This window comes from Brassica oleracea, chromosome C9 (assembly GCF_000695525.1).
Source record: "Brassica oleracea var. oleracea cultivar TO1000 chromosome C9, BOL, whole genome shotgun sequence".
Lineage (NCBI taxonomy): Eukaryota > Viridiplantae > Streptophyta > Magnoliopsida > Brassicales > Brassicaceae > Brassica > Brassica oleracea.
Window position 1 is genome coordinate 11074588 of NC_027756.1, and position 14034 is coordinate 11088621.

A 14034-nucleotide genomic window follows, 5' to 3' on the forward strand; every position below is an offset into this window, starting at 1 on the left:
CAAACGAGGGTGATTTGGTGGAATCAGATGGCGAGGCTCTGGATCAAACCGTATGTTCTTCGGGTTTAGCGCTGAAGTCATCTCTTCATTAGGGAGGAAGAAGTAAGAACTAATAGCAGGGTTCTAGCCAGAGTAAAATTCATAAGCAAATCTGTCCCCTGTTCTCCCAGCAAGAAAGTAAGTCTTTTTCAAGTATGGGAGATCAATGTAAGCTGGTTCCTTTGACACGGGTCCCAAATCAATCCCAAGTGCTGCCAGGATAGGTGTAATCAGACTGCCAATGAACAGCTTCGGAGTGCCGTCTGGTGTGGTCCATGCCCAATGCTTATAGTAGTCAAACCTTCTCATAAGCACTCCTATCAATCCAAGACCATCGTAATCCTCTTTAAGAATGTTCTTCAGCTCGTCTTCTTCTGCTAAAGGGAGAAGCCTCAATCCCAAAAACTTCAGCTCATCTTCATTCACTCCGCTTGGTTCTTTTCTAGCATAGAAAGTGTGGCTGAGAACTTTAGCACCATACCTCACTCCTGGGTTTGTGATCTCATTACACTTATCAGATCCTGCTGCACGCTTCTCACTAGCAATCAAACTCCAAACATCTTTTGTTATCTCTGATGAAGAAGGCAAGCGTGATTCCTTATCATCACCAAATCCAAAGATGGAGCTGAGTCTCGTGAACCCAACCCTGTGAGTCTTTCCTCTAATCTTGAAGGTGATATACCCATACCCTTCTCCTTCATCTCTTTCATAATGGTGCACCAAGTCGAAAGAAGCCAAGAACTGGCAAGAAACCTCTTTGTGGACTGGGTAAGACATACTAAGAAGTGATTCCCTGCCCAAGCCGCTGTACGCTCAGCGCGGCCCTACGTAGCAGTCCTGAAACCGCTGCGCCCAGGTAAGTCTTTTTTGTATGCAATTTTCTTATGTGATAAAGTTTGCCATCAAATTGTTTGTGTGCCAAGGCGTTGGCCAACTCTTGATTGTTGTAAAACTGAAACCAAATAAAGCAAAGTGTAAGTAAGTTGTCAAAAAATTTGAATAACTCACTTCTTTGCTCTCAGCTCAATGAAACACCGCTTGATGTATTATTTTGACACTTGAATCTATGATGAACCTTTTTTTTGGTAAATCTATGATGAACTTTAATTTGGTTTGTTAGTATTTGATTTTCTTCTATGAATATGGAACTTGATGTTCTAATTTTTTTTTTTTTTTTTGAGAACTTGATGTTCTAATAATCGTTATTTTATAGCACCAACTAATAATGGTATCTTCCCATTAAGAAATGGTTTGATACATGTTGACATCGATATTGCAAGCGTTTTTGGCGAGATGCAATAAGCTTAAAATGCCCTCAGAAATTAAGGGTTATCATCTCTGAAATCTCATAATCTAGGGAGGGGGGAGCCTTGGTACTTGCAATACGGCTACCCAGATGTATTCTGAAATTCAGGTTCCTAAACGATAACGGACCACCAGGGTAGACAGAAGATGCATCACTGTAGAAAAGAATGAACCGAGTTCAGAAAATCTTTCATATCAAAACTAGAGAAGTTTGTGTCTGATTCACACAGATGGTGACAAACCTGAAACTGATAGTCAGCAGTTGGGAATTCAATATTTATGACGATTTCTTCTCGGTTAGACTCTCGAGGGTGGAACTTTATAGCTGTACAATAAAAGAGAGTAGGTTAATGTATCAAAGATTGGAGCTGAGAGCAGGCGTAGAATGATACTGTAGCAATTTTATCCAATACCAAAGACTATAGCATCATTCAATACATCTATAAGAGGGATTCGCTTTCTCAGGATCCTTAATAACTTGCTCCACATGAGCACACTGCTGGCAGGCTTGGAATCTCAAGATGGTTCTGCCAATACAGAGGAAAGGAATCTCAGAAATTTGAAATCTAAGCTGAAAACAGATTTTGCTAACTGGAGAAGCTCATAAAGCAAACACACCGTAGGTTCATCAAGCAACAACAAATTCACATCCTCCGTCCTCTATTTGTGGATTTCTTCTGCATTTCTGGAGTGAAACTGAGCCCCTGAAAATATCATAGAGACAACGTTTGCAAGTTAGATGTTGAAAGCAACAAAAGCACATGCAAATTTTTTAACAGAAGATAACATCCAAATCTAGCTTTTTATAGGCATTTTGTAATGATGGGTCACGACTTGTGTCCAGATATGCACATCTTTCTTTATACCTATGCTATCATGAGAAACAAATATCCTAAGAGAGTAGCAGAATATGTTTAATGGTAAGGAGCTTCTTACAGCAAGGATGGATACTAACTGCCCGAGCCTCAGCAGTATAAGCATCAATCGCATCAAGCCTTTTGTATATTTCTTCAAGCCTTTGTGACATCAGATCTCCTTCAGCTGTATCTTGGGTAGGCGTTTCATCCTTAGTTGTGGATTCTATCTCTCTTCAGATAACAAAAACAATAGTCAACATTACCACCAAAGATTGATGAAACCGAAAAAGAGGCACAAAATTAAAACGAGTCAACGCTAATATCAGCACGCAATGATTCCAATTATTAGTAAAATCAGCTTGTAGCTAACCTGCTTGGCCGGTATTTGAGTTTCTTCTTCCAACAGCATGGCTGTTTCAATATCAGTGTTAAGAACACATTGTAAGGCTGTCGTGTTGCTACCAACTACTTCTTGCTTGACATGCAATACACTTGGACTTGTTTCTGCCTCTCCGACACAGTTCCTTGGTTTCTTCACTGAAGGGAGGGCGAAAGAGGACCCAGTCTCAACCGAGCAACACCTACGTCTTCCTTTGATTCTGCATCTCTGCTCTTTATTGGTGTCCTCTTTCTGCGTGATCTACTGGAACCAAATTGTGTCATGTTCGTTTTATCTGCTGGTTCTGTCTTCCCTGTGTCCCTAACCTTACTACATGAGGGACGGCTACTGGGATCCAGACTTAACCAAGGACTGCTTGGAGAATCTCTGCCTAGTTCTTTGCCAGAACCGACATCTGTTGAAGCCACTTCTACTGCAGAGCTTCTGTTATCCTGCAGACGGAAAATTTCATGCATCACCAAAACTATCCACAAGCCACATAACTACGCAACAAAAAGAACATCTACAAAACTACTGAAAAGTAGGATCAATACATGCTTTAATCCTTTAGCTCACAAGGCCCTAAGTTATGGGAAAATAAATTACCAAACAAGAATGCTGCTCCCTGAGGCACACCGTAGATAACTGAATAAATAACAACTTACCTTATCTTGCATTTCAATGATTTCTTCGCACTCAGAGCCCTCTTCCCCTTCTGAGTCGGCCATCTCTTCACACTCAAACTCGACATGTTCTTCTTCCATCGTCTCTTCATCAGAATCACTTAATTCCTCCTGTTCCATCACTATACCTAGATTAGATTGATCACCCATCTCGTCAATGCATCTATCACTAGTAGCAGTTGATCCAGGCATTTCAGCGCCATCTTCACGTTGATTCATAGAATTGTCTGCAAATTCTGAAATATTTGCTGCTGAGACACTACCAAGATCTCTTACTTTAGAAGATCTCGGACTTAGATTGATATCTGAGTTCACATTTTTACCATGTTTGTTAGAACTGACAGATTTCAGGATGACATCATTACGAGCAGCACCAGGGATACAAGTCTTCTCAACAGCACTAGAAGTATCCTGACATAATTTGCGTTTCTTGCCAATATTTGTGTCTAAGTTCCCACGCCCACTAGTAAGGTAACTCGTTTCACCCTCAGTTCTTTGAAGAAGAGGATGAAAACAGCTGTCCCCCAGTGCTGGCTCGTGATCATTTGATGATGCTTTTTTCTGAAACTGATCAGCTGAGTGATTGATCTGCCTCGGACTGTTGAAAAGACTCAGCAGCTGAGGTCGATTGTCAGAAAAGAAACTAAAGGCACTAGAACCTCCTTTGTCTCTGTTTGAAGGGTAACATGAAATTTGTCCATGCTCAGGGGTCCGGAACAATAAAGGATGCATTTGAAGATCTGAGTCATTGTCCGTCTCGCCCATCCCAGAGGAGCTCTCTGCAGGCAAATCTTTCTCGCAAGGGGGACCATTGCTATCTCCGTCAGCTGAGAGGCAAGGAGGCTCCGTACCCAAAACTCCCTTCCCAGAATCACTAGACATGCCACCTTTAGTCGTACAAATTTTGGAGGATGTTACAGACTGATTCTTCGCAAAAGCAGACTGTGAGATAACACGTACCGAAGATGGAAGGTTAAGTGGAGGTAAATCAGGGGCTAGTCTCACTACACTTCTGTTGCGTAGTTTACGAGCACGATGATATGAATGCATAATTATCGGTGCTCTTGAGGTACCGGGTGCCAGCATCCGCGTATCTGTGAGAATTTGCGCAGTTTTAGACCCTTCACCAGTACATATTTGTACTGGCTGATTGCGGGGAACATTCTTTGCATTGCCAAAGGAGTGCATAGATGTAGAACAAAAGAGAGTTGGCATGCCAGGCCTCCAGTCTGCTAAAAATCCTTCATGAAGGTATGTGTCACCTGAATTTTCCACCAATTCATGTCCAACATGATTTTCATTGGCCTTGGAAGCACCATGACGGTCCTGCAACATGTAGGCGAGAAAAGTGAGTTACGGTAAACTAATTTTTTTATGAGGGGTAGCCAAGAAATACATACCTCTTTTGTAGATGCCGGCTGCTCTCTGGACATTCTTTTCTTTGAATCAGATAATCGCCGCTTCTCCTTTTTGACATCATCGAGCTTATACGACTTCTGGATTCCAAGGGCAGTGCGCCATTGCCTTGGCAGTGTGGATGGGTCTCGATAAGGCACAATAAATTTCCACACCGAAATCCAATCAAATTTGAAGTACCTAAGTCCCTGAGCATTCAAATTTATACTCAGCATTCAAATTTTACGATATCTAAAAGGGTGAGCTTGTCAAATTACCTCTTCTATACGTTCTATCTCTTGCGGGGTCAGGGGAGAGCTTTTCATCCTCAAAACTGCCTGTAAGTGGCAAAATACACACAAACACACCAGTAAGGACAAAATCCAGTATAACCTTGAAACTGAGGTTGGAACATAATCAACTACATATCATTATTACGCATCCGTCTGGATCTGTCTTAAACATGTAATGTAGATTTGCATAATGTATTTATATGTTATATGGTTTCACAGTGCTTGCTTGTCGACAAACAAGTTCAGGCCACTGACTTTAGGGAACCGACATGCAGACAGATAAGAATACAAATAGAAAGGTGATAAACCATATCAAGAGTATAACAGACCTTAATTGGATTATCTGGCGCTTTAGATGATCTCCGGTTTTTTTGCCGAATATGAATCTGAAACAAATAAAAGTGGAATGTATTAGAAGAGACGAGTCTTTCATTCCTTGATCACCAGCCTGGCTGATGAACACCCTATCAAACCACATGGACATGCAGATCATGATGTACATCAAATTCAATACAGTTATGTTTAGACCCCCAAATTTTTTTCCCAAATCTACAGAAACTCAGTGATGATTACCTGATGCTCGCCTTTACATGGAAGAAAGCGCTGCTTTATTGCCTTCCAGTCTGAGTTATATTCCATAATTCCAAGAGCCAATAATCTGTATACAAGCAGCAGCACAACGGATCAATTTTTAAACTAGATTAGAGCAAAGAGGAAAGGAAAAAGAACTCACTCATCCTCAGCGTCAGTGAAAAGGAACCGATTGCTAACAGCTGCAGCAGGTGGCTTGTGGGGATATAGCGATACTTTGAACAAGGGCAGGAAGGTTTTAGCTAACTTGGCGATATCCTTATGGACCAAGGCAACAGATTCCTTTTTGGCCGATTCAACGATTGTAGCAGCTAACGTCTTCTTACACTGCTGCTGATGTGATAATGACATAGAAGGAGGATTGTTGATGTGCTGGAGAGGAAGTGGAAACAATGGCACTCTTTGAGACAAAGCATCAAAACCGGATTCCACTTGACACCTTCGATAATCTTGAACAGCTACAATGGTTCAATAACAAAGACAATTATATAGCAAAATAAAAAAATATAGAGATATAGCACACTATGTTTCTACACAATAACATACCGGTAGAAACATCAGCTAGATATCTGCCAGCTAGATTAACAGTATTCAGTACAGATGATGCGGAACTAGAGACAAGAAGATGACTTTGGCGTGAAACATATCCTTGGTGTTGTTGGATCATCTCAGAGATAAGTCCTTGAACCTGGGTGCCAATCTGTTGGCGTGAATAATCAAGTGCACAAAGAGAGTAAACCTGGATGAGAAGCTGAAGGTGGTCTTGGATCAAACAATGCAACTCTCCAATTTGGGATTGAGTGAAGCCAATTCCTTTGCTGTTAGCCGACGAAGAAGCAAGCGATTCAAGAGCAGCAGGAAGCAACATCCTCACAGGCTGTACGACGGGCAAGATAGGGCGTAACAATCTTGCAGCCTGCTCAGGAGAATCATCGACTCTGCAGATGTTTTGTTTTCTCTTCTGCCTAGTCACACGCCGCTGCTTGGTGACGCCATCAGCTGTGGCCTTTTCAGGTATAGGTTCGTCGTCATCAGTCTCCAGCGCTTCCTCGAGCTCAATCTCGAAGTCTAGGTCGTTATCCTCGTCATCATCGTGCACCGAGTGAACCTCGGGGGCGTCGCCACTGTGTAAAACGGCGGCGAGAAACTTGCGGTACTCCTCCTGATCATCCACGTTTGGAATGTCGTCCTCGTCATCAGTCTCCTGAAGGAAAGCCTCGAGATCGTCAAGAGTGAAACTCTCGAGGGAGTACCGAGCTCTGGTTCGCTTGCAGATTGCGTCATCTTCTTCCTCCTCCTTCGAGCCTTGCGGTGGAGAGACGTTGGGAATTGATTCGACTTGCACCGCCGCGATTTCCTCCTTAGCTGCTTCTTCCCTGACGCCGCCGTCTAAGCTTGGCGCAATGCTATTGACAGGTTCAGCGTCGAGAGTTTCGACATCAGAGCTCAAACTGGAAGAAGCTTCACGGGAAGGGGTTTCCTTTAGAAGAGGATTGAAATCGACATCTTCTTCTTCCTCCTCCTCTTCTGAAATTAGGGTTTCTTCTAATCGATCCATGAATTAGGGTTGGTTCCGCTATCGAACGAACAAGTTTCGATTCCAGGCTTTATCAATTTATTTACTTTGACACAAACCAATCGAAAAGACAGGGAGAAGAGAGAGATAGAGAGAAAGAAAGAAAAGCACAAAATTATAAATGTTTGTTGTTCAATCGTTTCTCTCAAAACGCTTTGTTGTGAAACGTAACTAGTAATTACATAAAGGCTTAGACGGTAACTGGCCCATTGGCCCATCTTCGTAATCCCGTTCAGTTCGCCGAATTAAATGATTTCAATAGAAAATGCATTATTGTGTACATTTTAAATTTGTTTTCTTTAATTGACATACTTTTTTAATCCAGTGTTCAACCACTGTTTTGAAATTACGTTAGAATTCAATTTGCGTCATTTACAATGAAGGAAATTTGTTTTTTTTAACGCTGACTTTTTATGACATTACAATTATGAGAAAGATTACATATACGATTTGACAACCGATAATACTACATGCCTTATGAGGATCTACGCCTAAGTGCATCACCTGAGCCGTCCTACGAAGATCCACGCCTGACTGGATTTACTTGCACCATGTTGAAGATCCCTTGTAAGTCTTTCTTCCGTAGTCTGCAGTAATAAATCGTTTTTTCCGGAACTTAAAACCTGGATTCCTGTATTCTGTTGGGATTCGAACCCTAGACTAGAAGCCTTTAAACCTTCATCATTAAGCTACGGTGCTTCCACAAATTTAATAGTTTGTTTGTAGACAAAATATTACTAGAAAACATTACTATAAATTTATCTAAAAGGTATATTTTGATTATGCATTACAAGTGCTCTGTATTATAATTTTGTATTCCACAATTTGAATTCAGAAAGTAAACACTAAGTCTAGAATTATATAGGAGAAGTGGAGAAATGAAGAGAGCATAAACACACATTATTATTAGGTTTTGGGTACTATTAATAATTTCTTTTTAAAGTATAAACTGATTTCAAAATTCACTTGTTTGATTTTCAACAAAATCCACACAAGAAAAAGGCCAGAAAGGAATGAAACTGAGGTTTAGAGAGAAAAAACTTAAGAAGAAGATTGGAGAAGTTTCTTGTAGTCATGGAAGGTTCCTTGGAATGGTGCAATCCTGCCGTCTGACACAACCCACAGCTCATCCACGCTTCCCGATATCAGATGCTCGTCGTGACTCACCTATTCACCACAACCACACACACACACACATTTGTTTTTTAATCTTTGCCCTAATAAGAAGACAAAGGACTTGATACTAGAGTTATTGTTGTTGTTACCATGCAAATACCGCCTTGGAATAGGACAAGTCCTTGAATCAAAGCTTCCACAGCATCCAGATCCTGACACATTATTATTACATTAGTTTATAGCAAATCCTTTGCTGCTTATTTATTAACAAGAAGAATATGGCTTACAAGATGATTGGAGGGCTCATCGAGCAATAGCAAGTGCGGTTTCTTGAATGTGATCTTGGCAAATGCCACTCTGCTTTTCTGACCACCTGACAAAGTGTACATTGGCTGCAGTGCCAGATTTCCAGTGACCCCAAGAGAACCCAGGTGACTTCTCAGCTTTTGTTCCGGTACTCCCTGCCCCCATTCAATCCACATACCAGTTACTGACATATTGATAACCCAAATGCGTCTATATTTTGATTCAAACTAGACTTGTCCCCGTAAGAAGAAGACAAACCGTAACTATTGCTTATATATATATATATATATATATATATATATATATATATATGAGTCCTTTGTAACTTGATTATGATGTCCTGTTAACTGAAACAAGCAAAGAAGAGGGATCTAACGGGTTTGTGAACTTACAGGGTAGCAGCGCATCATATATAGAAGAGGATTCGAAGAAAGGTCTAGCCCATCCACATGGTGCTGACTAAAGACTGCAACTCTAACCTGTCAAAGGACATATCAATACATCATATTAGGGCCACCGACAAGTTTAGCATTAGTAGAGCAGGGAAACCAATCCAAATCCTTAAACATAGAAGGCGTCAACATAACTGAAGAATAAGAAAGGGTCATCCCAAATTTGTTGTTCAGATAAGAGGAAGAGAGCCCTTCTACCATACCTTAGCAGAACGGAAAACTGTTCCAGAGCTTGGCTGCAGTTCCCCAGAAATAAGTTTGAGAATAGTTGATTTACCAATACCATTCGCTCCCACCACTGCAAAACGATGAGAAGAAAACCATATATAGAGCTTTAAATGCTAGTAAGAGCCTCGAAAATTAAGTTCAGAAGTTCTACACGTTCTTTAATGCTGAAAATAATGATATCCACAAAATGACTGATGAAAGATTAATAATTTATAAAGATGCATCATCTGTGTGATCTCATAATTGAGGGAAGGGGGAGCCTTCTTACTTGCAATACGGCTATCCAGATCTATTCCGAAATTCAGGTTCTTAAACAACAACGGACCACCAGGGTAGCCAAATGATGCATCACTGTAAAAGAGAATAAACGAGTAAGAAAATATATCACCTGGATCCTCCCCATACCACAATTAAAGAAGTTTGCGACAGATTCAAACCTGAAACTGATAATAGGGGGTCCAGGCTTATCGTCAGGAGTTGGGAATTCAAATTTGTAGCTGCACAAGAAAAACAAGAGGTTAATGTATATAAAGATTGGAGCTGAGAGCAAGCATCGAATGCTACTGCGGCAATTTTATCCAATACGAGAGTATAGCATCATTCCAGATTTCAATAATCTATGAGAGGCGTTTAACTTACTCAGGATCATTAATAACTTGATCCACATGGGCCAGCCGGTCAATTGCCTGGGTAATAGAAACAATAATGTTAGAGCACCACTGACAGGCCAACAACATATATAATCAAATAAATAGTTGTAACTGTTGAGACCTTGATTCTTGACTGAACAAGCGACGCCCTCTTCGCATTGAAACGAAATTTATCAATGAACGCCTGCACAGAAAAAATAAATATTAAATTGATATCCCTACGCAGGAAGACTACTAAACAAAGACGAGTTGAAAACAGAATATATGATATCAATATCATTGAGAAGAAAAAGAAAAGAAACCTGCATATGTGCCCGTGATCGTTCACTTGATTCAAAAGCTTTTTGCTGATTCTTCACATGTTCGTCCCGTGTTCTTTCGAAAGTATCATAGTTTCCCTTATAGGTACTAAGTTTTTGGTTTTGCAAATGGATGATGTCCGTGACCACCTGCAGCCAAAAACAAGCATTACACGTATGTCCAGAGATATTATCTGCATGAAGATCACGGGAGAGAGAGGAAAGTACCGTGTTCAAGAATTCCCTAGCATGTGAAACGACGATAAATGTTTTAGGCCACTTCGTTAGATATGTTTCCAACCATAAGACAGCGTGGAGATCAAGATGGTTCTACCAAAACAGAGGATAGGAAACTCAGATATTTGAATTAGAAAGAAACAGATTTATGTTAATTAGAGAAGGTCATAAAGAAAACACACCGTAGGTTCATCAAGCAACAACAAATCAGGCTCAATAAATAGAGCACGAGCAAGCGCAATTCGCATCCTCCAACCTCCTGAAAAAGTATTTGTAGATTTCTTCTGCATTTCTGGAGTGAAACTGAGCCCCTGGAAATATTATAGAGACAACGTTTGCAAGTTTAGATGTGGAAAGCAACAAAAAAGCACATGCAAAAATTAAACAGAAGAGAACATCCAAATCTAGCTTTTGATATGATTTTTGTAATGATTGGTCACGAATTGCTTCCAGATATGCATATCCTTGTGGTTATATCTATGCTTTCATGAGAGAAAAATATATTCTAAGAGGGCAGCAGAAACTGTTTAATGGTAATGGGAAACTTACAGCAAGGATACTAGCTGCACGAGCCTCAGCAGTATAAGCATCAATTGCATCGAGCCGTTTGTATATTTCTTCAAGCCTTTGAGACATAAGATCTCCTTCAGCTGTATCTTTGGTAGGCACTCCATCCTTAGCTGTGGGTTCTTCCACATCCAGTTCCCTCTTCAGATAACCAAAACATAGACAACAGTACAACCAAAGACAGATGAAACCGGGGAAAAAGGACACAAAGGAGTCAAAATGCTAATACCAAGAGGCAATGACTCCTCTATTAGTAAAAGAAGCTTGTAGCTAACCTGCTTAGCCAGTATTTGAGTTTCTTCTTCCAACAGCTTGGCTCTTTCAATATCAGTGTTGAGAACACATTGCAAGGCTGTGGTGTTGTCACCAACGACTTCTTGCTCGACATGCAATATCTGGCAGTTAGCAGGAATACCCTCGATGGCATGCATAGCCATATACCTCAAAAAGGTTGTTTTTCCGGTACCATTTCGTCCAACAAGGCCTGTATAGTAATAATCCAAAGAGAACAAGTACTCATTTGTAAGCACCCATTACTTGGATTTAAACAGAACGTTAAAAGAAATAAAGAAGAAACCGACCATAGTGGCGTCCAAAAGAGAGGGTGATAGATCCGTCGACGATGAGATCACGGCCACCAACAGAGACATTGAAGTTATCCATATGAATATCTCTGACAGTAGAGCCACCACCAGTGTCATGATTAACACTAACAGTAGGCATCCCTGCTTTAACAGCTTCCATTTCAGCAACATGCTGCTGATATTGAACCTGTATAAACAAGAAACCAGTCGGTCAATCATCAAAGGAACATAACAAACTAAAAGAATCAAAAGAAAAAAATAGAATCATATAGTACTTCTCTTTGGCGATCATCCTTCTTCTTTCTCCTCTCGATCTTAGCTTTGTCACGCTCTGAGAGCAAAGGACCATCAGTGGGCTCAGGCTTCTTCTTCTTAACAGGACCGTCGTCCATGCCATCGTTCATCCGCACAGGCATGGCGAGACTCCTAACAGTTGGAGTAGGCTTCACCAATCCATGCTTCCCAAACTTATCCGCAAGTTTGCTACAAACCTACACAATCCCAATTCCCCCCACATCATTTCAGATATGATTCACCACAGTAACAGCGAAGATCCTAAGGACACAAGCAAGAAAGATAAAAACGAATCTAGAATACGATAATCGCCGCAAAAATGAAGTATAGTCAGTACGGATTCTGCTGAAGTATAGTCAATACGGATTCTGCTGATTGCTTACCAATCGGCACTCGTCGAAATCGGAGACGCATTCAGCAGCGACGAGGAGGTCACCGACGGCATCAACGGCACCCTCACCTTCCTCGCCGAAGTCGAAATCCTCGTCGGCCAGGACATTGATGATGTACTCCATGATCGGCTCGTCCACATCCTTTGCTCTGCTTCCCAGCACTTCATACACCACCGAGCTCGCAACTTCCGTCATCGCCGCACTCTATTTTCTTCTGATTTTGATTCTCGCTCTCAGATGAGAAATGAAGGGAAGGGCGAACCGTTTTAGGGCTTGATGGGCCTATTTGGAACCTTGATGGGCCCTACTAAACCATCTGGCTTAATCAGAGGGTTTATTATGGAGCTTGGTTCTCTCCTTTAAGAACATGGTTATCGTCATATCTTAAGCCATTTCTTAGCTATTATGGGTCGAAATAAAAATGAAAAATACTTAAAACGTTTGCAAACGGGCCATCTTATTTCTTAGTTAAGAAATTCTCGGGCTCGTCCTTCAGGGGCAGGTGTCACATGTTAGTTGGGTCTAGGGTTTGTGTACGGGAAAGGAGTGTATCTCTCTCGTTCTTCTCATTTCTTCTTCTCTCGAACTCTCTCGACGCTGACTAGGTGGTAAAATCGAAATCCCAATCGTTTTTCTCATTTCTTCTTCCGTCATCCCAAAAGTTTGCCGGCGATTTCATGCCCAAATCCAAAACCTCTAGTTGATTGCGGTCACTCGACATCGATTTCATCAATCTGTTCTTACCTCCGCAGACGTCCATTGCCCTAATCGAAATCTTCTCGTCCGCCGATTCAAATCTAAACAAGGTATCTGTTCCTCCTCCGTTTAGAGATTTAGATGATTTTGTTGTGATGATATCATTGATGTTTCTGATTATTTGGTTTGTGCATGGTTCGTCTTTCTCCTCTGTGAAAATCTTGAAAATAAAATTGAAATAATCGAATGGATATTTAGTTACATTGATTGCTTTCTGAATTAGGGTTTGATTTATGTGAGATAATTAAAATTGAAAATATGAGATATAGGGTTAGCTATGTTTGAAAATCGTGTTTGAATGTTCATGGGGGATTGACATTTTTTAACAAAGTTTGATAATCGTGTGATAATTCCCGGGTTTGCAATCAGTGACATTTTTTAACAAATTTTTAATCGTCTATTGTGAGATTGTAATAAAGCTAATCTGGTATTGTGAGATTGTTATACTTAACTCTTTAAAGAAGAAGAACAAACATATCCATCAACACTACAAGAAAACACGCCGAATTCCGACGGAGATTCCGACGGACATCAATGTCGTCGGATGTTTGTGATGGATTACCGACCAATTTCCGACGAAAACCAAAAATTTGAAGTCGTTGAAATTCCGTCGGCCATTTCCGACGGAATTCCGACGAAACATGGGTCGTCGGAATATACCGACGAACTTCCGACGACATTCCGATTAGCAGTACAGTCGTCGGTATTCCGTCGGAATTTTCCGACGAATTTCCGACGAACCATGTGACCGTTGCCGACAAATATATATGACCGTTGTATAGCCGTTTGAGATTGGAAAATACCGACGGAATTCCGACGGACTTCTTTACATCCGTCGGAATTTCGTCGGAAAGTTGTCGGAGGGCCGTAAGCAATTTCCTATAAATACAACCCCTCCTCATTTAACTCATTCACACTTCATTCTCTCTTCATTCTCTTTAGTCATAACAATTCCGTGAAAATCATGTCTTCAGAAGTTTATTATCGTTCGTGGATGGATAAACCTCATTTGGATCCGAACACCAATTTGCTTAC

At 40.9% G+C, this 14034-nt stretch overlaps 2 protein-coding genes across 2 annotated transcripts; both read right to left on the reverse strand.

Annotated features, from left to right (window-relative positions):
- Positions 1 to 1230: 1230 nt before the first annotated feature.
- LOC106318251 lies at positions 1231 to 7249 on the reverse strand. The gene is given in 14 exon segments (XM_013756149.1): positions 1231 to 1499; positions 1587 to 1669; positions 1758 to 1871; positions 1963 to 2048; positions 2281 to 2432; positions 2572 to 2751; positions 2754 to 3032; positions 3246 to 4589; positions 4664 to 4867; positions 4937 to 4996; positions 5281 to 5337; positions 5525 to 5609; positions 5685 to 6000; positions 6089 to 7249. Coding segments are annotated over 10 exon segments (3558 nt in total). The 5' UTR covers positions 7101 to 7249; the 3' UTR covers positions 1231 to 1499; positions 1587 to 1669; positions 1758 to 1871; positions 1963 to 2048; positions 2281 to 2411.
- A 787-nt stretch (positions 7250 to 8036) lies between these two features.
- Positions 8037 to 12503, reverse strand: LOC106319362 (ABC transporter F family member 3). The gene is made up of 17 exons (XM_013757664.1): positions 12235 to 12503; positions 11833 to 12048; positions 11555 to 11744; positions 11249 to 11457; positions 10956 to 11114; positions 10589 to 10717; positions 10398 to 10499; positions 10173 to 10319; positions 9992 to 10054; positions 9860 to 9906; positions 9658 to 9717; positions 9489 to 9571; positions 9196 to 9290; positions 8933 to 9019; positions 8522 to 8695; positions 8384 to 8446; positions 8037 to 8285 (listed from the first exon to the last, which is right to left on the reverse strand). The coding sequence occupies exons 1-17, from the start codon at positions 12436 to 12438 to the stop codon at positions 8160 to 8162; spliced, it is 2154 nt and encodes a 717-aa protein (XP_013613118.1). The 5' UTR covers positions 12439 to 12503; the 3' UTR covers positions 8037 to 8159.
- Between the last annotated feature and the right edge of the window lie 1531 nt (positions 12504 to 14034).